The sequence below is a fragment of the Taudactylus pleione genome, unplaced genomic scaffold, assembly GCF_031769625.1.
Source record: "Taudactylus pleione unplaced genomic scaffold, aTauple2 ptg000629l, whole genome shotgun sequence".
Classification (NCBI taxonomy): domain Eukaryota; kingdom Metazoa; phylum Chordata; class Amphibia; order Anura; family Myobatrachidae; genus Taudactylus; species Taudactylus pleione.
The window spans coordinates 3,310,417-3,335,604 of record NW_028285031.1 but is presented as its reverse complement, the minus strand read 5'-3'; the positions used below and the strand labels follow the sequence as shown (position 1 = coordinate 3,335,604).

At 46.1% G+C, this 25,188-nt stretch overlaps 1 protein-coding gene across 1 annotated transcript in view; it reads left to right on the top strand.

The window, feature by feature from the left end:
* FLT4 (fms related receptor tyrosine kinase 4) overlaps nucleotides 1-25,188 on the top strand; it is a 259,066-nt gene that overhangs the window by 145,124 nt on the left and 88,754 nt on the right. The window contains exons 3-7 of the mRNA XM_088454762.1: nucleotides 16,340-16,608; nucleotides 20,014-20,123; nucleotides 21,362-21,524; nucleotides 21,616-21,755; nucleotides 23,521-23,692. Of these exons, the coding sequence (XP_088310888.1) occupies nucleotides 16,340-16,608; nucleotides 20,014-20,123; nucleotides 21,362-21,524; nucleotides 21,616-21,755; nucleotides 23,521-23,692 (854 nt within the window). The remainder of the gene's footprint in view (nucleotides 1-16,339; nucleotides 16,609-20,013; nucleotides 20,124-21,361; nucleotides 21,525-21,615; nucleotides 21,756-23,520; nucleotides 23,693-25,188) is intronic.

The window sequence follows — 25,188 nt, the reverse complement described above, 5'->3', positions numbered from 1 at the left end:
GACATTATAGCTGCCAGTGTGGTAAATGCAGGCAGTGGAGGGGAGTACCCGTGTACCTGCATAGTAGTCACCAGCTCCACAATGGTGGTCTCCATGTAGTCCTTGGCCAGGTAGAATAGAACTTTGCTTGCTGGTAGCCACTTGCACTCAGTGTTACAGCGCTCTGACGCTGTCATTGCTTTTGTAATAACAGGGATCATATTTTTAAATAAGCCACTTACATCCCTCCTCACCTCCAAGACGTGGCACAGAAAATCATAGATCATATTCACCTCAGTAATGGGCAGCTGCTCCTTGCTGAGTACATCATTTATCATCTTCACCCAACGCACAGTTTTTACCAGTGGCATATTGGCAGTCTTCTTCTTTTTGTTGTTCGTCTCAATAATGGCCAACTTCTCCATCTCCTTTGTGAGGACATCATTGATCACGTTAATCCTGCGCACAAGGTTTTCCAGTGGCATAACGGCAATGATTTCAGGCAAACAGCCCCGTAGCACCGGAGAGTAGAGGAGCTTGATGTTATGGAGGATCGCCTTGGTGTTATCGGTAACCTCCACGGGGGGCAGCATGGCCGGTAACTTTTTGTTACCCTCTCCTCCCTTATGCAGTGTCACATCAGATGAATCGCTGTCCATCGTGTGGAAATTACAAACTGCAGATACCAGGGAGGGAGGTGTCTGAGGGGGGTAAGTGTGACAGGCCAAAAGTTGTTATTTCATCCTTACCCAAAAGATGATCCTCAGTCTTTTTTGAGTCCTTATTCAAAGATGTCAATCAGGACCTTATCGGAAGATGTTAATCAGGACTCATCAGAAGATGTTAATCCAAGGTCCTTAATCAATATTCGTTTTCCAAAGTCGCCTAACTAAAATAATCAGGAATTACTCAGTGAGTAGCAATGTGAGATGGAATGTCACCACAAAGTGGCTGCCAGTAGCTGGGCATCCTTTATATAGGGCTGTGGCCTGGATTGTGACATCACAATGCCTGCAGGCAGCAGTTAGAGATGGCTGCCGCTTAGATCAGCTCTGTGCCCTACCTGCCACGTTTATATAGCATCAGTACATGTTTGTGTGGGCCCATAAACAGCAAGAATACAATTTCCCATATATATGTATCAGGTGTTCCTCAAACCTCTTAGAATAGAGCTTACACTCAATGGAGTGTCATTTGTTTAGGTCATGATCCTATCAGTGTACAGCATTGTGTAGGATGTCAGCACATTATGGGTCTCTTTTATTAATGAGTTTTATCACCAAAATTAGTGATAAATGTCACTGTGTATGATAATGGTGCTCCAGCCAATCAGCTCCCAACTGTCAACTGTTAGAAACATGACAGTTGGGAGCTGATTGGCTGGAGCACCGTTTATCATACACAGTGACATTTCTCACTTATTTTGGTGATAAAACTTGTTAATAAATGGGGTCTACATATGAGATAATAATAATAACCTGTGTATCGGATGAATGAACATATAAAGGTAGGAAGAGCATTGGCGCCCCCTCATTTTTCAAACAGACATAATGCACCCAAAAAAGGGCCATGGCTTCATGGGGGAAGGGCCTGGGAAGAGATAGGAGAGGCCAGGAGATGATGGGGAAGAAATAAGAGGAAGCTACAAGCAAGAATTATAATAAACAGAAATTTGACAGGCCCAATCAGCGCCCCCTGACCTGTGGTGCCCTGTGCAATGGCACCGGCCGCATGACCCTAGCTATGGCCCTGACTCTGATGTGATATAAGGGACTCTGTAGCCTGACAGCAGGACCTATGCAGGCCCACAAGGATATTCCATGTATGATTTTTAGTAAATTTCTGTGTTGTATTGTTTTCTATTGAATGTACTTGTGAGTTGGTTTGGCCTATTTTGGCTAACAATATTGTGTGAGGTGGTAAAAATTTACTGGAAATGAGTGGAAATTAATGTTATTGAGGTTAATAATACTGTAGGAACAAACAAAAGCCCAAATTATGTGACTTTAGCTGTTTTTAGAATTTTTTGATAAAAAATACAGATCCAAAACCAAAACAAGAAAGGGGCAGTTTTGCAAAACCAAATCCAGATCCAAAACACAAAGAGATACAGATCCAAAACCAAAATGTGGGGGTCGGCGCACAGCTCTAATGTATATGTCCAGGCCTGGATTAAGCTTGTGGCGGCCCCTGGGCAACAAATATGTGGGGGCCCCTATCAATAAAAGTTATATATATATATATATATATATATATATTTATTATATATACATACACATATATAGTAGTTGTGCCCCTTCTCCGATGCCCCCAGTAGCTGTGCCCCTTCTCCGATGCCCACAGTAGTTGTGCCCCTTGCAATGCCCCCAGTAGTTATGCCCCTTCTGCAATGCCCCCAGTAGTTGTGCCTCTTCTTCAATGCCTCCTGTAGTAGTGCCCCTTCTCTAAAGCCCCCTGTAATTGTGCCCCTTTTCCGATGCCCCCAGTAGTTGTACCCCCTGCAATGTCCCCAGTCATTGTGCCTCTTCTTCAATGCCCCCTATAGTCGTGCACTCTAAAGTAGTGCCCCCAGTACTGGCTTCCCCTCCCTGCCCAGTGAAAAAAACTTACCCGTCTTCTTTCCACACTGTCAGGGCATCCGGGTCCCACCGTTACTGCTCCTGCCCGCTGCCTGCTGGATCTAACTGGATCCAATAAAGGAGCGCAGGCTCCTCTCAATGAGGGTGACATCATGACATCACCCGCGCAATGCATCACTGGGAATGCTGGCCTCTGGAGCGATCAGAGGATTCAGAGGCCAGCGTTCCCAGTTACCTTCCAGTAAGTTGGTCGCGAGCTACATGCAGGAGCTCTGCGAACTTCTAGTAGATCAAGACCAACCTTTTTAGCCGGACCTGACCTGGGGCATGTGGCCAGGGGTCGGTGACAGTGTGTGGGGGCCCCTATGTGTGGGGGCCCCAGGATGACCGCCCCTCTCGTCCTGCCTTTAATCTGGCCCTGTATATATCAAAATTAGCGTACGGCAGCCAGGCTATAGCCAGACCCTAAAATGTCACCACATTCTAAAGATACAATAGTGACACTAAAAAAGGTGGAAGACTCAATTCAAGGTGCTCAAACTAATTTAAATAAATCAATATAATTATAAGACAGAAGATGCAATACTTCTCCTGTGACAGATGTGAACAATCACTTGTAGTCCTCTTGTTAATATCGTTCAGATTTCTTGAGGTCCTTTGATTCTCTCCCTCAGGGATGCATGTGCAACAAATAAACAGAAAAAAACAGTGTATAGTATGTTTCATTCTGAATGGATATGGGATCCCGGCAGTCAGGATGCCGCCAGTCAGAATCCCAACATCCATCAGCTAAGTACCCTAATGCTAACCCTTACACTAGCGCATGTAGGGGGGGTTTCTGAGTACCCAGACACCCCCCCTACCACCAGGGCCGGCAACAGAAATCACGGGGCCTGGTACACACATTTATTTAGGGCTCCCCCCCCCATCCCTGGCAGGCGAGAGAGAGAGAAAATGAATGAGAATGAGTGAGAGAGAATAAATTGGGACCATACTGATAGTAAGGAACTCACCTTTCACCAGTCCTTGTGCAGGAGATGCTGTTTACATCAGGTTACTTCTCCTGGGTGCAGTAGGGCAAAGCCAGAGCCCTACAGCACACAGGCCACCTCTCAACTAGTGTTTGCGTCGGGGCCGGTCAGTAGAGTGTGACGTCAGGACCCCGGCAACTGCAGCCTAGTAGAGGAGAAGGTAAGAAGAGGGGAGGGGAAAACGGGAGGGGAGGAGGAGGGTCGGATCACCTCCTCCTTCTTTGCTACGGCCCGCGTCACTGCGCCAGTGCACTGTATGCATCAGTCTGACTCATTACAATTAGGATTGTCTGTGGGTCCCTCCGGTACTGTTGTGCCCCTAGTCCCCCCCTGTCGCCGGGCCTGCCTGCCCCCCTGACCAACGAAATCTTTTTTTTTAGAGATGGAGACAGCCTTGTCTCCATCTCTGCACAATCAGCCCTGCCGCTGCCTGTTCAGCTGTCAATGCTTCTGCGTCAGGAGGCTTTCATACCACCTCATGCTGAAGCGCTGACAATTATGTAATGTAAATATGTGAACAAACAGAAGTTGTCCACCACCACCACATAACTGAGCCTAGGGATGACAGGTCAGCACAATTTACTTCACTTTACTACAAGGCTGATAGTCTAGGGCACGGTGATTCAAAAAAGTTTGGGAACCACTGCTCTCGGAACAAAAAAAGCACAAATTATGTGATTTTAGCTTTTATTGTAAAAAATCCAAATCCAAAGCCAGACACGGCAGGTTTGGCAAATCCAAATCCGGATGACAAATCAGAGTCAAATCCAAATCTAGCAAAAATGGACCGGCGCACATCCCTAATATATAGTAGCAACTAACCTTAATACCATATTTTAGTCTTGAAGTGATACTTACGAATGTGCCATTGATATTTAACATGACTTACCCCACCGGTGAGGTCCAGCGACATCATCCTCCTCGGCGGCATCCTCCACACTGTTACTGACAGCCTACCACTGCCAGCGATGGACTGCTGTGTCATGCGCGACGGCCAGTCTGCACATGACACTTTCACCCGGCGGGGACACAGTAAAGCCTGGAAGGTGTCACTGAAGCCGAAAAGGCTGTTGCTGGGTCCCCATTGGTGGCAAAGGGGACCGTATCACTTTCGCCATCTATTGTAGTGACAAACAGCGGTAATCTTAGTTTAAAGATGTTTGTTAAACACTGCATACATTACATAACCCCTTTAGCGAGTGCTAGAGGCAGTGGTAAACTCAGGATTTCTAGAGGGGGCTTCCAAATGCTTGATTTTAGAGTGAGTGTGGCCAGTCCATGAAGAGGGCATACTTAGCACTTATCCAGCTTTAATATGCGTCAAACAATGTGTATTGTATTCATAATCCCAGCATATACAGGACCAGTGATTACAGTAAGACATTAGATGCGGCAGTAAGGCCATCCTGCCTGAGCTGAATGTTTTATTTTAGATGTGAGCACCATCTCAGAGCAGTGGAGCAAGTCCGGGAGTCTGGGGGAGCAGCAGAAGAACCTAGCACCAGTGGCGTCCCTCCCCACGGTGTCACCCGGTGCGGGGAGGGACATTTTGAGCGTGGCGTAGCTGCGTGCGCGCCCCGAAAAGGGGTGTGGCCTCGTGAGAAAGGCGTGGCCTCGAGGGATGGGGTGTGGTCTCGCGGCCCGATCTCCCATGGTCCCATTATTAATATTACTGGGGAGGGGGTACTCACTGCTTGAGTTGCAGTGACGGCTCCCTCACTGTGTCAGGAGGCGGGTGCTGCACTTAATACTACAGTGCAGTACCTGGCTCCTTTCACTGTGGGGGAGTGTCAGTCTGCACCTTGGTGTCACCCCTCGGCGGGTGACAACCCGCACCCCCCTTGTGACGCCACAGCCTAGCACTGTCCTGGACATATATGTAAATATGGGATGTAGTCAGGATGCCAGCGGTCGGAATCCCGACACTGAAAGCCTGTCATGGGGCTAAAGATAGGTGTCTAAATACCGATGCCTATCATTAGCCCCACGCCGAAATCCCAACGCCCGGCATAACGAACGTAGGTAAGCTGGGTGTCATGAGCTGTTAGCTGCGGGGGGAGGGTTAGGCATCCCCGGGGGACTTAGGGTTAGGCACCTCATCGGGAGGGTTAGGGTTAGGCTAGGGGGAGGGAGGGTTAGGCACCACTGGGGGGAGGTTAGGGTTAGGCACCCCCCGGGGATAGGTTTAGGCAGCAGGAAGGGGGGGTTGGGGTTAGGCACCACGGGGGGAGACTTAAGGTTAGGCACCACCCCCAGAGTCTTAGGGTTAGGCACCCCTAAGGGAGGGTTAGGGGGGGATAGGGGAGGGTTAACTATACTTACCAGCCGGTGTCGGGATTTTCTGCTGTCGGGCTTCCAGGGTCAGGATTTGAACCAGCGGCTTTTATTTCATACCCAACCCGTACATATTGGTCTCCTTATGCACTGGATAGTGCATATGGAGACCATATTATACAGTATTAATAATTAAATATGCTATTGACTATATTGATGGTCTATAGCAGTGCATGTTTTCCAGTTCTCCTAGTTGGTGCACAGGAGTATTTATTACTCACTGAAACGTTAAAAGATCCACAGGTGATGCTGACTATTTAATTTGTGATCCTGAAAAGAACAGACAGCACTAGTAAAAATTAGGGGTGAGCGGGTTCGGATTTCTGAAATCCGAACCCCCCCGAGCACCCCCGATCCGAGGCCGATCCGAGTCAGGCTCGACTTTTCCCGCCTGACTCGGATCTGAAATCGAGGCAAAACATCATCATCCCGCCTTCCTGGGCTTGCGGGTTTTGGATTCTATATAAGGTACCCGCGTCGGCGCCATTTTCTCACTCGGCTGTGGACAGTGAAGAGGGAGGGTGGGAGTTAGGGCTGGCTGGGCTGTGTAGTGTAGTGCAGTGTAGTGTTGTGCTGTGCTGTGCTGCTGTTGTCCATAGGGGCTGTGTCCACTCCTCCAAAGTCCATAAAGGCTGGCTGTGTTGTGCTGCTGTTATCCATAGGGGCTGTGGGGGTCATTCAGACCGCGTCGCGAGCGCAGGACGCTCGCAAGCAGGTCGATGTTGCCCTACTGCACACAATGGAGGGATCTCCGTCGTGCGCATGCGCGAGACCCGGCGAGTGACGGGCTCTCCGTCGCTCCGGGTCTCGCACCAAAGGGGGCGTGCTGTCGATGTTCAGTGACAGCACACCCCCTTTGGTGGGCGTGCCGGGGGCGTGGCTGCCAGACGGAGCCAAAATCACTCCAGGGCTTGCGGCAGCGAGACCCTACCGCAGGGTCTCCGTCGCAAGCCCGATGGTTGCGATGGTCTTGACCATCGCGACCATCATCATGGACGCTCGCTATAGCTGTGGGTGGTAACCCACAGCTATGCGAGCGTCCATAAGGCCGCTCCATATTCATGTAGTAGGGCCCTGATTCAGAGCGAGAGCTCTGGTCAGAGCGTCCGGCTCTGAATCAGGCCCTGTGTCCACTCCTCCAAAGTGCATAGGGGCTGGCTGTGTTGTGCTGTGCTGCTGTTGTCCATAGGGGCTGTGTCCACTCCAAAGTCCTGTGCAGTGTCCCAGTCCTAAAGGGGTGCTGCAGTGTTGTCCTGGGGGTGCTCTGTCCATCAGGGGTGCTCCCCCCAAGTGCAAAAAAATATTATTTTTTTTTCTGTGTTTGTGAATTGTGTGCGCAGTAGCCGCACTTGCATCAACAAAGTAGCGCCAAGTGTGCGCCTGTGTCATAAGTAAAGGGCCGGCTGGCTCGTCCGTTAAAGGGTGCTGTAACCCCCAAAATGCACTCCAAATAATATATTTTTTTCTGTGTTTGTGAATTGTGTGCGCAGTAGCCGCACGTGCATCAACAAAGTAGCGCCAAGCGGGCACCTGTGTCATAAGTAAAGGGCCGGCTGGCTTGACCGTTAAAGGGTGCTGTAACCCCCAAAGTGCACTCCAAAAAAAATAAAAAAATATATTTTTTTGTGTTTGTGAATTGTGTGCGCAGTAGCTGCACGTGCATCAACAAAGTAGCGCCAAGCGTGCGCCTGTGTCATAAGTAAAGGGCCGGCTAGCTTGACCATTAAAGGGTGCTGTAACCGCCAAAGTGCACTCCAAAAAATATATTTTTTTTTCTGTGTTTGTGAATTGTGTGCACTGTACGTGCATCCTCAAAGCAGCAGCGCCAAGCGTGTGTCTGTCTGTTAAAGGGTGGTGTAACCCCCAAAGTGCACTCCAACAAAAATAAAATATTTTCTTCTGTGTTTGTGAATTGTTTGCACTGTACGTGCATCCTCAAAGCAGCAGCGCCAAGCGTGCGTCTGTCTGTTAAAGGGTGGTGTAACCCTCAAAGTGCGCTCCACAAAAAATAAAAAATTCTTCTTTTTTTTCTGTCTTTGTGAATTGTGTGCACTGTACCTGCACGTCCATCAACAAAGGAGCAGCGCCAAGCGTGCGCCTGTGTCCCATAAGTAAAGAGCCGGCTGGCTCATTTCTTAAAGGGTGGTGTAACCCACAAAGTGCACTAGTCTCGAACAATAATAAAAAATTATTTTCTGTGTTTGTGTGTGCCTTAGCCGCACGTATATATCAATATAACATAAATGGAGGACCAAACTTTCTCCGATAAAAATAAAATAGGGAAAGATCAAGAACCACTTCCTCCTAGTGCTGAAGTCTTGACATAGACGATAACATGCCATCAACGTTGTCTGCCAAGGCCGATGCCCAATGTCATAGTAGAGGGCATATACAATCCCAAATGACAAAGTTCAGGAAAATGACCTTAAAAAAAACATTTAAATCATCTGAGGAGAAACGTAAACTTGCCGATATGCCATTTACGACATGAAGTGGCAAGGAATGGCTAAGGTCTATCCCTATGTTCATGACTAGTAGTTCAGCTTCACATGACGATGGAAGCCCTCATCCCGCTAAGAAAATCAAATAAGTTAAGCTGGCAAAAGCACAGTGAAGAACTGTGCATTCTAAGAAGATATCACAAATCCCCAAGGAGAGTCCAAGTGTGGTGGCGGTTGCAATGCCTGACCTTCCCAGCACTGGACGGGAAGAGGTGGCTCTTTCCACCATTTGCACGCCCTCTGCAAGTGCTGAAAGGAGCACCCACAGGCCACTTGCTGATATGCAAATTGAAGATGTCACTGTTGAAGTACAACAGGATGAGGATACTGGTGTAGCTGACGCTGAGGAGGAAGTTGGCGAGGAGGATTCTGATGGTGATGTGGTTTGTTTAAATCAGGCTCCGGGGGAGACAGTTGTTGTCCGTGGGATGAAAAAGCCCATCACGGTCATGCCTGGGCAGAAGACCAAACATTCCACCTCTTTGGTCTGGCAATATTTCTATCCAAATCCAGACAACAACTGTCTTGCCATATGTACCATATGTAAAGGTGAAATAAGTAGGGGTAGGGACGTTAACCACCTAGGAACATCCTCCCTTATACGTCACCTGCAGCGCGTTCATAAAAAGTTACTGTCAAGTTCAGACACTTTGGCTAAGACCGTAAGCAGTCCAGGGACACCTAAATCCCTTTGTCCGGTTGTATCCAAGCGCCTGCAAACCACACCATGACAGCAGTCATCCTAAAGCAAAATGTATAACTGAGGCCTTGACTGCTATGTTGGTGTTAGACGTGCGTCCGGTATCCACCATTAGTGCAGTGGGAATTAGACAATTGATGGAGGTAGTGTGTCCCCGGTTCCAAATCCCGTCTAGATTCCACATCACTAGGCAGGCGATACCGAGACTGTACAGAAACGTCAGAAAAAGTGTCCTCAGTGTCCTGAAAAATGCGGTTGTACCCAAAGTCCAATTAACCACGGACATGTTGACAAGTGGAACAGGGCAGACTAAGGACTATATGACTGTGACAGCCCACTGGGTAGATGTATCATCTTATGCAGCAACAGCAGCGTCACCAGTAGCAGCATCTCAGAAACGCCAGCTCGTTCCAAGGCAGGCTACGCTGTGTATCACCGGTTTCAGTAAGAGGCACACCACCGACAACCTCTTAGAGAAACTGAGGGAAATCATCGCCCAGTGGCTTACCCCACTTAGACTCTCCTGGGGATTTGTGATATCTGACAAAGCCACCAATATTGTGCGGGCATTACATCTGGGCAAATTCCAGCACGTCCCATGTTTTGCTCACACAATAAACTTGGTGGTGCAGAATTTTCTGAAAAGCGACAGGGGCGTGCAGGAGACGCTTTGGGTGACCCGAAAAATTTCTGGCCACTTTCGCCATTCAGTGACTGCGTGCTGAAGACTGGAGCGCCAGCAAACACTCTTGAACCTGCCCCGCCATCACCTGAAGCAAGAGGTTGTGATGCGGTGAAACTCAACCCTCTATATGCTTCATGAGGATGGAGTGGCAGCAAAAGGCCATTCAAGCCTATACATCCACCTATGACATAGGCAAAGGAGGGGGTATGCACCTGACTCAAGCGCAGTGGAGAATGATTTCCGTGTTGTGCAAGGTTCTCCAGCCCTTCGAACTTGCCACACATGAAGTCAGTTCAGACACTGCCAGCTTGAGTCAGGTCATTCCCCTCATCAGGCTTTTGCAGAAGCAGCTGGAGAAAGTGAAGGAGGAGCTAAGACGGAGCGATTCCGCTCGGCATGTGGGACTTGTGGATGAAGCCCTTCATTCGCTTTGCCAGGATTCCAGGGTGGTCAATCTGTTGAAATCAGACCACTACATTTTGGCCACCGTGCTCGATTCTAGGTTTAAAGCCTATATGGTGTCTCTATTTCAGGCCGACACAAGCCTGCAGAGATGCAAAGACCTGCTGGTGAAAACACTGTCAGCTGAAGCGGAACGTGACACGTCAACAGCTCCTTCTTCATTTTCTCCTGCAAATGGAGCTGCCAGGAAAAAACTTAGGTATCCTAAGCAACCCGCTGGTGGTGATGCAGGGCAGGCAGGACCAAGTTTGGACATCTGGTCCGGACTGAAGGACCTGGCAACAATTTCTGACATGTCTACTGTCACTGCATATGATACTGTCACCATTGACAGAATGGTGGAAGATTACATCGGTGACAGCATCCAAGTAGGCATGTCTGACAGTCCGTACCTGTACTGGCAGGAAAAAGAGGCAATTTGGAGACCCCCTGTACAATCTGGCTCTATTTTACCTGAGTTGCCCCCCCTCCAGTGTGTACTCCGAAAGAGTGTTTAGTGCAGCCACAGAATGGTGGAAGATTACATCGGTGACAGCATCCAAGTAGGCATGTCTGACAGTCCGTACCTGTACTGGCAGGAAAAAGAGGCAATTTGGAGACCCCCTGTACAATCTGGCTCTATTTTACCTGAGTTGCCCCCCCTCCAGTGTGTACTCCGAAAGAGTGTTTAGTGCAGCCGGGGACCTTGTCAGCGAAAGGCGTAGGAGGTTGCTTCCACAAAATGTGGAGAAGATGATGTTCATGAAAATGAATTATCAACTCTCCCAGCCTCCAGAACGTACAGAGGGACCTGTGGTGGTGGATTCCAGCGGGGACGAATTAATACTCTGTGAGGATGAGGATGTACACAACACTGAAGAGGATGAGGAATCAGTGGATGAGGAGGATGAGGACGAAATCTTGCCTCCGTAGAGCCAGTTTGTGCAGGGACAGATTAATTGCCAGCTTGTTTTGTGGGGGCCCAAACGAACCAATCAATTCAGCCACAGTCGTGTGGCAGACCCTGGCGCTGAAATAATTGGTTTGTTAAAGTGTGCATGTCCTGTTTATACAACATAAGGGTGGGTGGGAGGGCCCAAGGACAATTCCATCTTGCACCTCTTATTTTTCTTTGCAGTATGTACAGTTTGGGGCCAAGTTTTTCAAACCGCAACTGGGGCTGTCTGCCACTGCAGTGTCACTCCTAGATGGGCCACGTGTTTGTGCCGCCCACTCGTATCGCTTAGCTTAGTCATCCAGCTACCTCTGTGCAACCTTTTGGACATAAAAACACTATTGTGAGGTGTGAGGTGTTCAGAATAGACTGGAAATGAGTGGAAATTAAGGTTATTGAGGTTAATAATAGCATAGGAGCAGAAAAACTCACAAAGTCTGTGATTTTAGCTATTTTTATGCTTTTTTTCAAAAAAATACAGATCCAAAACACAAAACCCAGAACCCAAAACACGGAAGGGTGGTTTTGGCAAAACCAATCCAGATCCAAAACACGAAGAAAGATCCAGATCCAAAACCAAAACACAAAACATGAAAAGTGGCCGGTGCACACCCCTAGTATAAAGCAGCAGATTAAGACAAAGTCGCAAAGTCAGTGGCCCACAAAATTTGACTATTTGGAGCGATTTGAAGATAGGTGTATGTGGATTGTGGACACAACTGTGTAATTGGTGCAGGGTGTGCAGACCCTGCACTGATAAACTAGATTTACATTTCCACTGGTGCTGCAGAAATCACCAGGAAAATGGTGCTGTCACCATTTTCCCAGTAGAGAAATCACCGGGAAAATGGAGGCAGTAGAGAAATCACCGGGAAAATGGAGTCAGCACTAATATCCCATAGATCTGTGCAGTAGATTCTGCCATAATGCTAAAGTCTGCTCTCCAACTGCAATGGCAAGAGAGTAGGGGGGGCCCTCAGAGGCTGCACACCACACAGGCCCTCTTCTCTCATAAAGCTCTCCCGCTGCCAAGTTACTCATGTGATGAATGCTCCCTGTGTGCTGCCACTTTTAGAGTGTTACCCCATTCTGCTATCGGTCCAGAAGGCTGTTAATGTTTCTGTTCTGCACTCTTTGCATTGCAGGGGGGTGGGACACAGAGTTCTAAAGTGAACTTTGAAAACTGGCAAATTTACAGTAGAAATAGAAACCTGAGTTCATGTAGCCTCACCTTTCATTACTCAAAGTCTGTCAGTCACTAAATGTGTTATTCACACCAGCTCTGAGATCCACACACAACCTGTTCCAACACAATGTTTGTTACTGGAGGGGGGAGTCCTTAGCTGGACTCTGGAGAGCTTATTATGTTCACTTCTAACCAAGGCGAGGTAGTGATATTGTCTTTCACCCCACTAAGGAACTTGAGTGGAAGTAAGCCAGGCTTCTCATCTCTCCCCTCCGAGCACTTATTCATTCCCTTGTTCAAATTTGATGCTGTCTCCTGCTCCTATAATTAAGCCCATCTGTACCATACAATATCATAACTGTGGACCACCCTGAAATGATTGCATCCCATTAACCGCCTTTACCACAAGAGCAGTGTGGTGCAGGTGCCTTGTAGAGATAACGTCCGTCAAGCAGAGAGCGCGGGATTTCAACCTGTGCAGGGGGGATGTTTCAATTCATGGATCTGGAACCACAAAGTACTGAATCAGCACAAATCTCTGTGAGTTCATTTTCATTTCCAAAAACATCAGACTGACCACTTTCATCAATGGTGGGGAGAAAACTGTTACAGCTACTTTTCCATATATATTTCCAACGCATTGTAATTCTCTCCATAATCACTACATTGTAACAGGGAAATGCATTTACAGTAAGAAAAGTTTGATGAATCATACAATGATGATCAGATTTTACATTCATTACAAAGGACTTGTAAAGTGCCAGTAATGTCTTGTTCCTGTTCCGCCATTATGTCGACATTCAGTTGTTCGCATCTGCGCAACCGCCATTATAATGAAATAGCTGTCATTATTAGTACACACACTTGGACCTTGCATCTGAAAACCACCAATCTCTGCCTACGCAGAACTCCGCATAACCCACAGTTGCGTATACACGCCCTCATTATACTAAGCCTATGTGCGAATATACAGTTGAATACCATTTACGCCCACAAGAAGAGATGCAATTTGGTTGACTTGAATCTATCATAGAATACATCCATATGATCAGCTGCGGAGCATGCGTAGAGCTAAACATCGCAGGATTCTTCCGCAAAACAGACTCAACCTCAAATAAAACAAATGTTGTCAGAAGCAATTTCATTGTGGGCGATCAGTGGGCAGCAGCTAGTTTTAAATATGCTTCCAGGGCTTCCTCTACTGTATCTAGAACTGTAGAGTAGAACTTGGCATAACTTATTCACTATGCTTAGGCCCCTAACACACACCACTGCTCTCCTCTGAGACTATTCATTGTTTATTTGGTTTGCAGATTACTCACTTCACCAAAGCAGCTAACCAAAAAGCATCTACACAGCTTACAGACTACATCTATTCTCCTGGTTATTGCCTCAACTCTCATGATCCATAGAACTAAAATGTATAAAGAAAATATGTCACGTAGAATATATTGTATTTTAATATATGGTATTTTTCGATTGAGGCTTGGGGGCTCATTCAGACCCGCTCGCTAAGATGCAAACACTCGCTGCTGCCGATGGTATACATTGTGCGCATGCATCGCAGTGCTCGTGTGCATACGTTAGCGAAAGTTCACAATGCATTTGCTCGCTGCGCATAGATAGCCCAGCAGAGTGAGTGACAGGGGAAGCCATTTGTAGGTGGTAGCAGGGGCTGGCCAATTAAAAAGGGGGGAGTGGAGGTGCAAACACAGGCGTGCCTGAGCATCTCAACGGCGTTTTAGAAGTGTGCATAATTATAACACAGCATCATAATACACGCCACCTGGCTTGTTTTTACACTGTAGTGCTTGCAGTGCTTGCGGCAGGGTATGGTCAACCTCAAGTGCTGCGATAGAATCCGATGTTACCAGATATACGGATGGTTGCATACACTTCCTGGACATGACGTGCACAAGTGGGCGTCTTAAGACAAGCTGGTGGGTGTCTGCATACACTACGTGATCGCTCTTTAAGAAATACTGGGCGTGCTAATGCATTGCTGTGTGATCGCACCTGCCTACGCAATTTGCATACACATCATGCAAGCGATCGTATCTAGCGAGCGGCTCTGAATCAGCTCCTCGATTCCTTAATTCCAGGAGACACTGGGCCATTGTTCCGCAGTGCCCATGCTGATAGGCTATACTCAGTTCGAACTTGAATATTTTCCATTTTATAGGTCCTACTATATCATACATTATTGTAATAGCCTTCACTTACATATTGTAAGACTATCTGTCTGATTTACATGTTATGTCACTTCTTATAAAAATATCTGCATTATGATGCTGTATGCTGTGCAGGTTGCCTTACGTACCAAAGCACTTTGCCCCACACTGTGAGCATTTATTTATATATTATTTTTGTATTATATTTTTAATTTATATGTATATATTTATATACATATATATATATATATATAATCACACAAAGTCGCGGCGGCACTCCCCAAGAAAGAAGCAAAAGAATTGGGTTTAGAGGATCCTCTGCACTTATTTACTTCAATGTTTCAATCACGGATTTTCGTCAGGTTTCTCTACACCCAATTCATTTTGCTACTTTCTTGGGGAGCGCCGCCGCAACTTTGTGTGATACATATATGCATATATATGAGTGCCAAGCCTATTCTACATATACATACATATATATATATATATATATATATATATACACACATATACATATATATATTAATTTATGTGTATAATACTATATATAAAAGATGTACAAAAATGGAAAACACAGAAAAATGACGGAAGAATCAAAATCAATTACAGAGAGGAGAGGATTCCCACTCAATGCCAGGCGTGGTGATTATTATAATAAAATAAACTGCTGGACTGCTATCTCTAGCCCCACATAAGTACTTGCAGTGGCTCCTTTGTGCAGGGCATTGTGATTTATAGGCTCATATGTCACATTAGCCACACAGAATAATAGAATATAAGTATTTTGTCTATCTCCACAATCTTCTTCTCCTTAGTCGGTCAGGCACAGCCGCATAAACCTAAAGATACAAGTTCCTGTCGCACAGGTGTTAATATGGTTCCTATCCTATGTAGCTTAGAAAATTATGAAGATACCCCTATTGTCCAATTTTTTTTTTGTTTCAGTATATCCAAGGGGGTGCTACCACTGGACACGGTACAAGTTACATTATATGGCACAAGGAGAAAAAGTGTGTCACTATAGGATGCACCCAATAGTGACACGGTTTATTCTCCTTGTGCTATATGATAAAACTAAATCCAAGCACTGGTTCAGTTGTTTGTATTAGAGTGGTAAATAGTGACTACTGATAATAACGTGTGTGTAAGAAAAGGAAATGATCAATCCTTGCAAATTGTAAATCTTGTAACCAGGGCCATTTATAGGGGTCTGTGTGCCCATGGCAAAGTGAAAGACTTGAATAACTAAAACTCCCACTCATCTGCGCTGCATCATCATTAAACTTCTGCCCCACAACATCATGGAGGCTCAGTGATGGAGCCCAGAGCCAGGAGCTCCGCGCAAAAGGTAAGGCTGGGGAAATTCGCGTACAGCCTTCCCCCCAGGGGCAAAAAGGGCAAATGTATGAAGCTCTGGAAAGTGATAAAGTGCAGAGTAATAAACGACCAACCACTCAGCTCCCAACTGTCATGTTACATGTTTGAAAAATGACAGTTAGGAGCTGAGTGGTCGGTCGTTTATCACTCTCCACTTTATCACTTCCCAGAGCTTCATATATCTGCCCCAAAATATGTTGGTGGCTGAGCAGTGTGGCACCCCTCCCCGACCACGTAACCTGGCAAGCACCATCCTGGCCATCCAGTGGTTACACTCCTGCTTTTAACGTTATTGTAAAAGCTTACAGACCTGTTGTTATTTCAGTTATACAGTTGAAAAGAATAACCGTATATGTATACTAGCACTAACATATTGTTTTCCTTTCCTTGCGTTTGCCAGGGGACAAAGGCCCCTGCAGTGGTTGTGGCCAGGAGGCATCATAGAATCTGACGCAAATGAGAAGGACTCACAATCGTCTGAGATCGCCAACATCACTCGTAGTGTTATAGTGGAGGATTGTGACGGCACTTCTAGCAAGCCGTACTGCAAGGTGCTCCGAATAACGGGCTCCCGTTCTAATGACTCCGGCTCTTACTGCTGCCACTACAAATATGTCGATGCCAAGGTCAAGGGATCCACGGCTGTCAGCATCCACGTCTTTGTGAGAGGTAAGAGGGTACAATGTCAAAGACGGGTGTCCTATAAAATGCACGTTTTCAGCAAGATTTCAATGTGATGAAGATATGAGCTCAGATTGTTTCCATAAAAAAAGAAAAAGTCTACAGAGTAGACGAAACGCGTTGCTGTCCCGTTTTATTGGATTTTTATTTATTGGATATTACTATTTTGCACCTAATTACTATTGAAACTTACCTGATTGATCAGCCGAATCCAGAGACTTTCTCTACCCCGAAGGATTACCAGGACTTTATCTAATAAGTGAGTCCTCACATGTGCCAGCTATTCTCAGCCCATTGTTCACCTATCCCCTGTCGCCTCCCAATGCTACGGTGCACAGCACCTAGTGGAGAGACTCTGGGCAGCCTCCGGCTCAGCTCACACTGCCTGGAGTGTATGACGCTCGAGATCCCCTTTGTGACAGCTTTTCCTCCTAGAGAGTGTTTGGGTGTGGTGATCCTGGGCCAGCTATATGCAGTGCGGGTGGCACATTCCCTGTGGATAAAAGCAGTGACCTAACCCTGACATATAACTCATCGGGCATCCTTGTCTTCCAACCAGGCTTACATGAGTCACAATCTTGCTTATAGTGGTATAGGGGGACGCCCCATACCACCACATACATATACTCTGGTAAGCTAAAGGTGACTAGCAGACCTGGAGGTTGATCAATAACATTGAACTGTAATAATATAGGCCTGCATGTACTTTTTTGTGATGCAACAATAAAATCTGCTGATATATGCTATTATTTAATTAGTAGATATAGGGCCTCATTTACTAACGAGTTATATCACCAAAATTAGTGATACATTTCACTGCGTATGATAATGGTGCTCCAGCCAATCGGCTCCCAACTGTCAACTGTCAAATTTATCACTCGTTTTGGTGATAAAACTCGTTAGTAAATGGGGCGATAATCTTCTGTTCTGGGTATTACACCAGCAATAATCATTTATCCATAATTTTTATTATGTGCATTGATGTAGTGTGATATGTATTAAATTACATTTAATTTATCTAATGTATCTAGCGCTGCAATTAATTGGGTGTGGTTTCACTGTGTTGATACACTATCCTTAATTAGTGTTTCCAAAAAAAATGACTATAACACTCATAAAATGCCTATACGGTAACTCTCATGAAGCGCCTTTGATGAAACAGTGCACTTTGTTTTGTTTTTCTAAATATTAGCCAATAAGAGCATTTTAATCATCTCTTCAAAGTAATCAAAGAGCAAAAGCTCCATTTGCAGGAGGGCAGACAGAGATGAAAAACAACAACCCTATAGGAGCACTCCAAAGCCAGAGTAATATTACTTATTCTATTTCCCCACCTAATACCACTCAATCGCAAGTAAGGTTATCAATTAGTCACCCAGGGGTAAATTTACTAAAGTGAGAGTTTTTAGAAGTGGAGATGGTGCCCATAACAAGCTAGCAACCAATCAGATTCTAGCTATTATCTTCTAGAAGGTGCTAGTTACTTGTTAAGTAGAATCTGATTGACTGCTATGGGCAACATCTCCACTTCTAAAAACTCTCACTTTAGTAAATATACCCCCCAGTGTTTGAAGGCTTTGTCTAGGCATAAGAACCTCCATTATAAAACTTAAATTAAACTTAACACTATTATAGCACAAGGAGATGTGAATAGACAATGATAGGTCACAGCATTAAATGAATTACCAAGCAAACATTGCCCTAATCAGCTCCAGCTAAATGAACCATAACCAAATAGGGGATGCTGTATGCTCCCGTGCAATCTGAGTTGTGGCGAAACCTGCCACCCCTTACCTGGCACAGTACTGATGCCTCACGCAAGGAAGGTGTCCCGCTTCTGAAGCACGGGTTATGACAAACTTGTCTCCTTCCGAAGGAGAAGCTCTAAACAACCACCTCTTGCCCCATTTGTGGCCACTGCAGAGCAATGCTTTCCAGCAAAGCTGAGCCTCCTCTGTTGAAGGAAAAATGTTAATCAACTTGAATAACCATGAGTCCATCAAATATAAACAATGTATAAATATATTAAATAGGTCCAGAGGGAGGGTAATCCAAGCTGCAAAGAGGAACCGTTCAAACCACCCCATCCAACCATAGGATACCACCCAGCGATTATGCTGTTTATCTTTCATGGGAACACCACCAAGTTCCCCTTTTACATACATTCTGATACTGCCTGGCTCCTTCTTCATCCTGGGTGTTTATATGCCATCAGGCTAAGTGAGCCCTCAGTTATCTTTAGGCTGCATGCTTGGGAAGCATAGTTTGTGGAGCATCTTACCTAAGAAGCACTCCATTTTAAAAATGACCCCAGGCTTTTTACTCCCTTAATAGTGTTGTATTATTACATGGTTTAGTAGTGTTCCTCTTGCTGACTGTATTGGTTTATGATTGATCATGTCTATGTGTATGACATTGTTACTGAAAAGAAGCAGTATTATTTTACTTATTTTTCTTTCTGGCCTTTGGACCTTCATGGATAAATGGTCAGTAGCTGCATTAAAAAAAGAATTGCTTTGTCTTATAGAGTGCACCTGGGAGTCGAAAAAGGCTTCCAATTGCAAGGACTAGTCAGTTCCCAATTTATGCCACCACGGAGGGTTGTTAAAAATAATATTTCTATAGGGATAAGATAAACTTCGTCCCCCCTACAAAAGCAGAGAAGCCTCCCTAAATGCGCAATCTCTATCCTATAAAGTTCATTAAAACACATGGCCTGATTCAGACCCGCTCGCTAAGATGCATACTCTTGCTGCTGCCGATGGTATGCAGTGTGCATGTATCGCAGTGAAAGTTCGCATCGCATTAGCGAAAGTTCACAATGCACTCGCTCGCTGCGTATAGACAGTCCAGCTGTGAGTGACAGGGAAGCCGTTTGTAGGTGGTAACGGGCTGGCCATTAAAAACGGGGGGAGTGTAGGTGCAAACACAAGCGTGCCTGAGCATCTCAACGACGTTTTTAGAGGTGTACATAATTATGATATATATAAGACAGCATCATAGTACACGTCATCTGGCTTGTTTTTATACTGAAGTGTTCACAGTGCTTGCTGCAGGGTATGGTCAACCTCAAGCGCTGCGATAGCATCCGATGTACCGATGGTTGCATACACTTCCTGGACATGACGTGCACAAGTGGGCGTCTTAAACCAGGCTGGTGGGCGTGCTAATGCATTGCTGTGCAGTAGCACTGCCTACGCAATTTGCATACACAACGTGCGAGTGATCGCATCTAGCGAGCAGCTCTGAATCAGGCCCACAGTACCTTGTCTCTAATTTTTGCATGTATGGTATAATTATACTAATAAAAGTTTGAAAGTCACAAATACTCACTAGAAACACATACAGCATTGTGTAACTAATTCTCTCTCTCTCTCTTTCTTGTGTCCTCAGACTGGGAGCAACCATTCATCAACCCAAGTGGGACTCTAGTAATAAACAGAGAAATTGCCAGAGTTCCATGCCAAGTATCCATCCCAGACCTCAATGTTACTCTGAAAACGGTATAACCCAATACATTAATCAATAAATTCACTCCGTGAGATAAAAGGCCTAAAAGTGCACAAAGAAATGAGTCAATATATATTGAACCTATAAAATGCAAATCAATTTTCTGGACAATATCAGCAAGATAAAGGCAGCTGTTCTGACTATATGTAGCTATTGACATAATATTTGATTTCCTATTACAATATTGCAGAAACAAAAAAAAGAAACTCCAAAATATAGTAACATTTTAAAGCTACTATTCCTACAAAGGGGTTCACCAGAGAAAAGGCTTTTGTCACCTCTTAAAATGTAAAACTACTTTTTGCATTTCACTGTGACCGTTTTCAGGCAGCTTTAGGGCTGGATTCAATTAGATGCAGAGCTGGGAAAATGGTGGCAGCCTTGGGCTTTAATGCCGGGGGCTATTCAATTACAGCCCCTTTTCCTTGCATGGTAAATTACCTGGTAACGTGTGTTATCCCATGGGATCCGGGCAAGGATGGACTGGGACTGTAGATCAGCCCTGGCAGTCGGCCCTGTGCACGTGCCTTAGGTGCGGGCTCTCTCAAAGGGGGTGTGGTTAAGTTTCAAGGAGGCGTGCCGTGAGTCACGGGGGCCTGGCCTTGCGGTACGCCCCGTCTCTTCCCGGCCGAACAGAGCGCACCGGCCCAACACTGCCGCCACCCCTTCCCTCCCCCTGAGCTCATATCATGTATCCGGCGGCGTGGGGTGGACGGTGGGCTCACTTCCGCCCTCCTCGAGCGGGCCCTGAGGTCATCGGCTCTTCTGGCAGTTGGCAGAAGTGCCAGATGGCCAATTCGGCCCTGATCCGGGATAAGTTCCCGGAGCTATAGTATAACACGTTTGCGGCACCACCGATCAGGGCACTTAAGGTGGATTTCTGTTTAAGTCTTGAACTGAAATCTGTGTTAACTGTAGATCGCTATAATTGAATAGCCCCAGCAGATCAATTAGCTTGCGGTAACTGACCGCGGCTAATTGAATCGGGCTCTTAGGCTGCTGGGGAAGTAGATAAAATACCCACAGAGGTGTATATTGGTACAGGTAATCTCAGCGCTACTAAGCGGCAATACAGGTTGTTAGATGGTGTCTGGTCTGCATAAATAGACCCCTAAGAATTACATTTTGCAGATTTTATTCACTCTGATTATTTATTTACTCTTGTTGCTGATGAGTTACATTTAAATTCAGGGTTTGGTTTGTTTTTATGACCTTTTTTGTGCTCCTTTAGCCAACGTCAGTCATCGCTCCAGATGGGGAGAGTGTATCATGGGACAATAAGGAGGGCATGTTGGTCCCTGCCGACTGGATAAGGGATACGCTTTTAGTCCAGTGTATGACCATAATCAATGGCAAAGAGTTTCTTTCTAATTATTTTGTCGTCCACTTCACAGGTAGGAACTACAGGATGTGCCTAACAAATTGTATATGATATTGGTCGTACTGGCTGTACCTATATCTCCATATGTTTTCCCTTTACTCCAGGTTATCGTTTCTATGATATGTACCTTTCTCCCAAGGACACAGTGGAGCTGCTCATTGGAGACCAACTAGTACTGAACTGCACCGTGACTGCCGAGTTTAATACCGCAGTCAACTTTAGCTGGGACTATCCTGGCAAAAAGGTGATCTATCTATGTCCGGGTTTCATTGGTGTTTAGGCTCATTTGGAAATGCATGGTCGGTTTGTCTTAAATAAAAAGTGATCTGTATCGGTTTGCACATTCCGTGGGTGAATTAAAGCTAATGTCTAAGGGCTTGATTCAGAGTGTACAATATTACGATGTTTATGTTGAGCAATTAGAAGTAAAACTTGCATGCGACCATTATCGTAGCCGCTCACAGCGACTATATACTCGCAGCGTGAGTGACTATCAGGGAACATTTAAGGAAGGTAGCGGGAGTGGCGGCAAAGAAAGAAGGCGTGTTGCGACCAGTTAGGTGGCGTCCCACACTCTGCAACTGCGATCCTGTACGCAAGGAATATGGCTTCTGCGTCTTAATTCTCATGTCCACTCTGCAGGGCCACGGGCTCATTCAGGACTGCAACAATCCAATGACCTGCCACCGATGCTGAGTCTTTGTACGAAGACGCTGCAACACTTTATACAGATGTTTAGATTTCCAAAGCTGCTGGTGGGTTATCTCAGTACATTTCCTGGCGGCTACGACATTTGTATAATTTCGCATAGCAGCTGCGCACAAATTCACAGTGACGACGGCATTAGCGTACAACTCTGAATCAGGCCCTAAGTAGATTGATAAAATGAAGCTGTAGTATACTGGCTTCCACTGGGTTTGTACATTGGGGTGTTTTGGTCTTAAACTGAGCTTGGGATAGGGCTTAGGTTGGCTGAATCCGGATGTAGTCAGAAAACTGACGCACGGGAAGCCGTCTGACTGAATTCCGGCATCGAAATCCCAATATAGGACTAAACATAGGTGTCTAAATCCTGTTGCCTATCTTTAGCACGACGACGGAATCCTGACAGATGGCTTTCTGAATGAAGGTAAGCGGGGACAGGGTTAGCATTAGCCGTGGGGGGGAGGGTTAGGTTTAGGCACCCCCGGGGGAACTTAGGGTTAGGCACCCCCCGGGGAAGGTTAGGGTTAGGCTAGGGAATGGGTTAGAGTTAGGCGCCACCAGGGGAAGGTTAGGGTTATGCACCCCCAGGGGGACTTAGGGCTAGACACCCCCTAGGGAGGTTCAGGGTTAGGAGCCACCAGGGGGGGGGGTTAGGGTTAGGCACCTCCCCGGGAGGGTTAGGTTTAGGGTGCAGGGAGGGTGGGTTAGGTTTAGGCACCCCCGGAGGGACTTAGGGATAGGCACCACCCGGGAGGGTTAGGTTTAGGGTGCCGGAAGGGGAAGTTAGGTTTAGGCACCCCCATGGAGTTTTAGGGTTAGGGGGAAGAGAAGGTTAGGGTTAGCTTACTTACCTTAGCTGTCAGGATTCTGCTTGATCGGGCTTCCAGCGTCGGTATTTCATACCCAACCCTGCTGAATCTACGGAATATCAAGGGATAATCAACGTTTATTTTCTACAATAGCCTCCCTCTCCACCAATTAGCAGATATGCAGTGATCCTAAAGACTATGGACTAGCTCTACTAAGTGACGACTTTTGCAAGCGGCTGCTTCTCCGCGTGTTTGACCTGAGTTTTTAAAGAGCCACTAATAGTCCGTGAGAAACATGCCACGCTTTATACTTGATAATATGAGTACCACTTTAAATTTCAAGGTCAAATGCGCCATGGTGTCTTGCAGAAGCAGCCGCTTAGGAAATCTAGCCCTAATTGCAGAACTAGGATAACTAAGCAATGTCCTGCTATATTTCTTTACATACACAGCGACACAACTGTTGAGATTTCACCACTCGTCATCTATTTACAGCATAACCGCCCTGTGATTGAGCACAGTGATCGTCGGCCGCTAAAATACCACACAGAGATGTACAGCACCCTTACTCTGCCTGGCGTTAATGAATCGGACCTTGGGAAGTATGTGTGCCATGCCATAAGCGAGATCTGGCAGCACCAGAAGAGCAACGAGGTCATTGTGCACGGTACAGGATGAATGCTAAGCAATGGGGGTTACATGTGGTAATACTAAGCTGATCTGATAGGAAACAAGTGAGCAGTGGGGATCTGGAGTGCATATATTAGTTTAAGCAATTCATTCCTTCAGGTGACAAGTGTCCTGTTATCTCCAGCATGAGCTTGATTTTCTAAAAACAGAGGATTCATGCCAGCTTAGCTGTACTGTGATCACTTCCAAAGCCCAAGCAGGTTTTATTTTTATTTGTATTTTTGGGTGGGGAGGGGGGCACATTTCACCTGTCGCTGTTGAGTAAAGCCTATAAAAAGGTTGACTTGGACAAAAGGTCGACAGGGACAAAAGGTCGACATGAACATGGTCAACACATGATTTGTTTTTTTATTATTATTTTTTTAGGGTTAGGTATAGGGTTAGGCACTTACCAGAGGGTTAGGGTTAGGCACTTACCCCGATGACTAGGGTTAGGCACTTACCCCAACGGTTAAGGTTAGGCACCAGGAGGGAAGGGTTAGGGTTAGGCACTTACCGGAGGGTTAGGGTTAGGCACTAGAAGGGACGGGTTAGGCACTAGAAGGGACGGTTAGGGTCAGGCACCTAAACCGACGGTTAGTGTTAGGCACCAAGGGGAGGGTTAGGTTTAGAGTCAGGATGAAGATTAGGACTAAAAAACAAAAAGAATCATGTGACAACCATTTTCATGACGACCTTTCGACCCTGTTGACTATTTGTATATGTCGACCTTCTTACATGTGGACCTTCCTTTTGTCCCTGTCGACCTTTTGTCCCAGTCGACCTATTGACTGTCTAACATCTGGGGGTAAATTTACTAAAATGGGAGTTCTATCAAGAAGTGATATTGCCCATAGCAACCAGTCAGATTCTACTTCTCATTTAAGATAATTAAGATAATTACTGGAATCTGATTGGTTGCTATGGGCAACATCACTTCTTAATAGAACTCCCATCTTAGTAAATTTACCCCCTGGTGTCTAACTAGACCAGGGGTCAGGGAACTTTTTTACCTTTTACCCCAAAATATATTTAGATACGCCGACGTTACCCCCTTGATTTGAAAGGAAGGAATTCATATAGTGCCCCCATAGTTATGCCCCTGTAGTAGTGCCCCCTTAGTTATGCCCCTGTAGTAGTGCCCCCATATAATGTCCCTGTAGTAGTTCACCCCATAGTTATGTCCCTGTAGTAGTGCCCCCATATAATGCCCCTGTAGTAGTGCCCCCATATAATGCCCCTGTAGTAGTGCACCCATATAATGCCCCTGTAGTACTGCCCCACATAATTATGCCCCTGTAGTAGTGCCCCCATATAATGCCCCTGTAATAGTGCCCCCATAGTTATGCCCCTGTAGTAGTGACCCCATATAATGCCCCTGTAGTGCCGCTTGTACAAAAAAAAACAAAAGAAAAAACACCTTAATCCCCGCTCCTGCATCCACCGCCGTCCTGTCCGCCCGGTTGCTCCTCGGAACTATGGGAGAAATGTAAT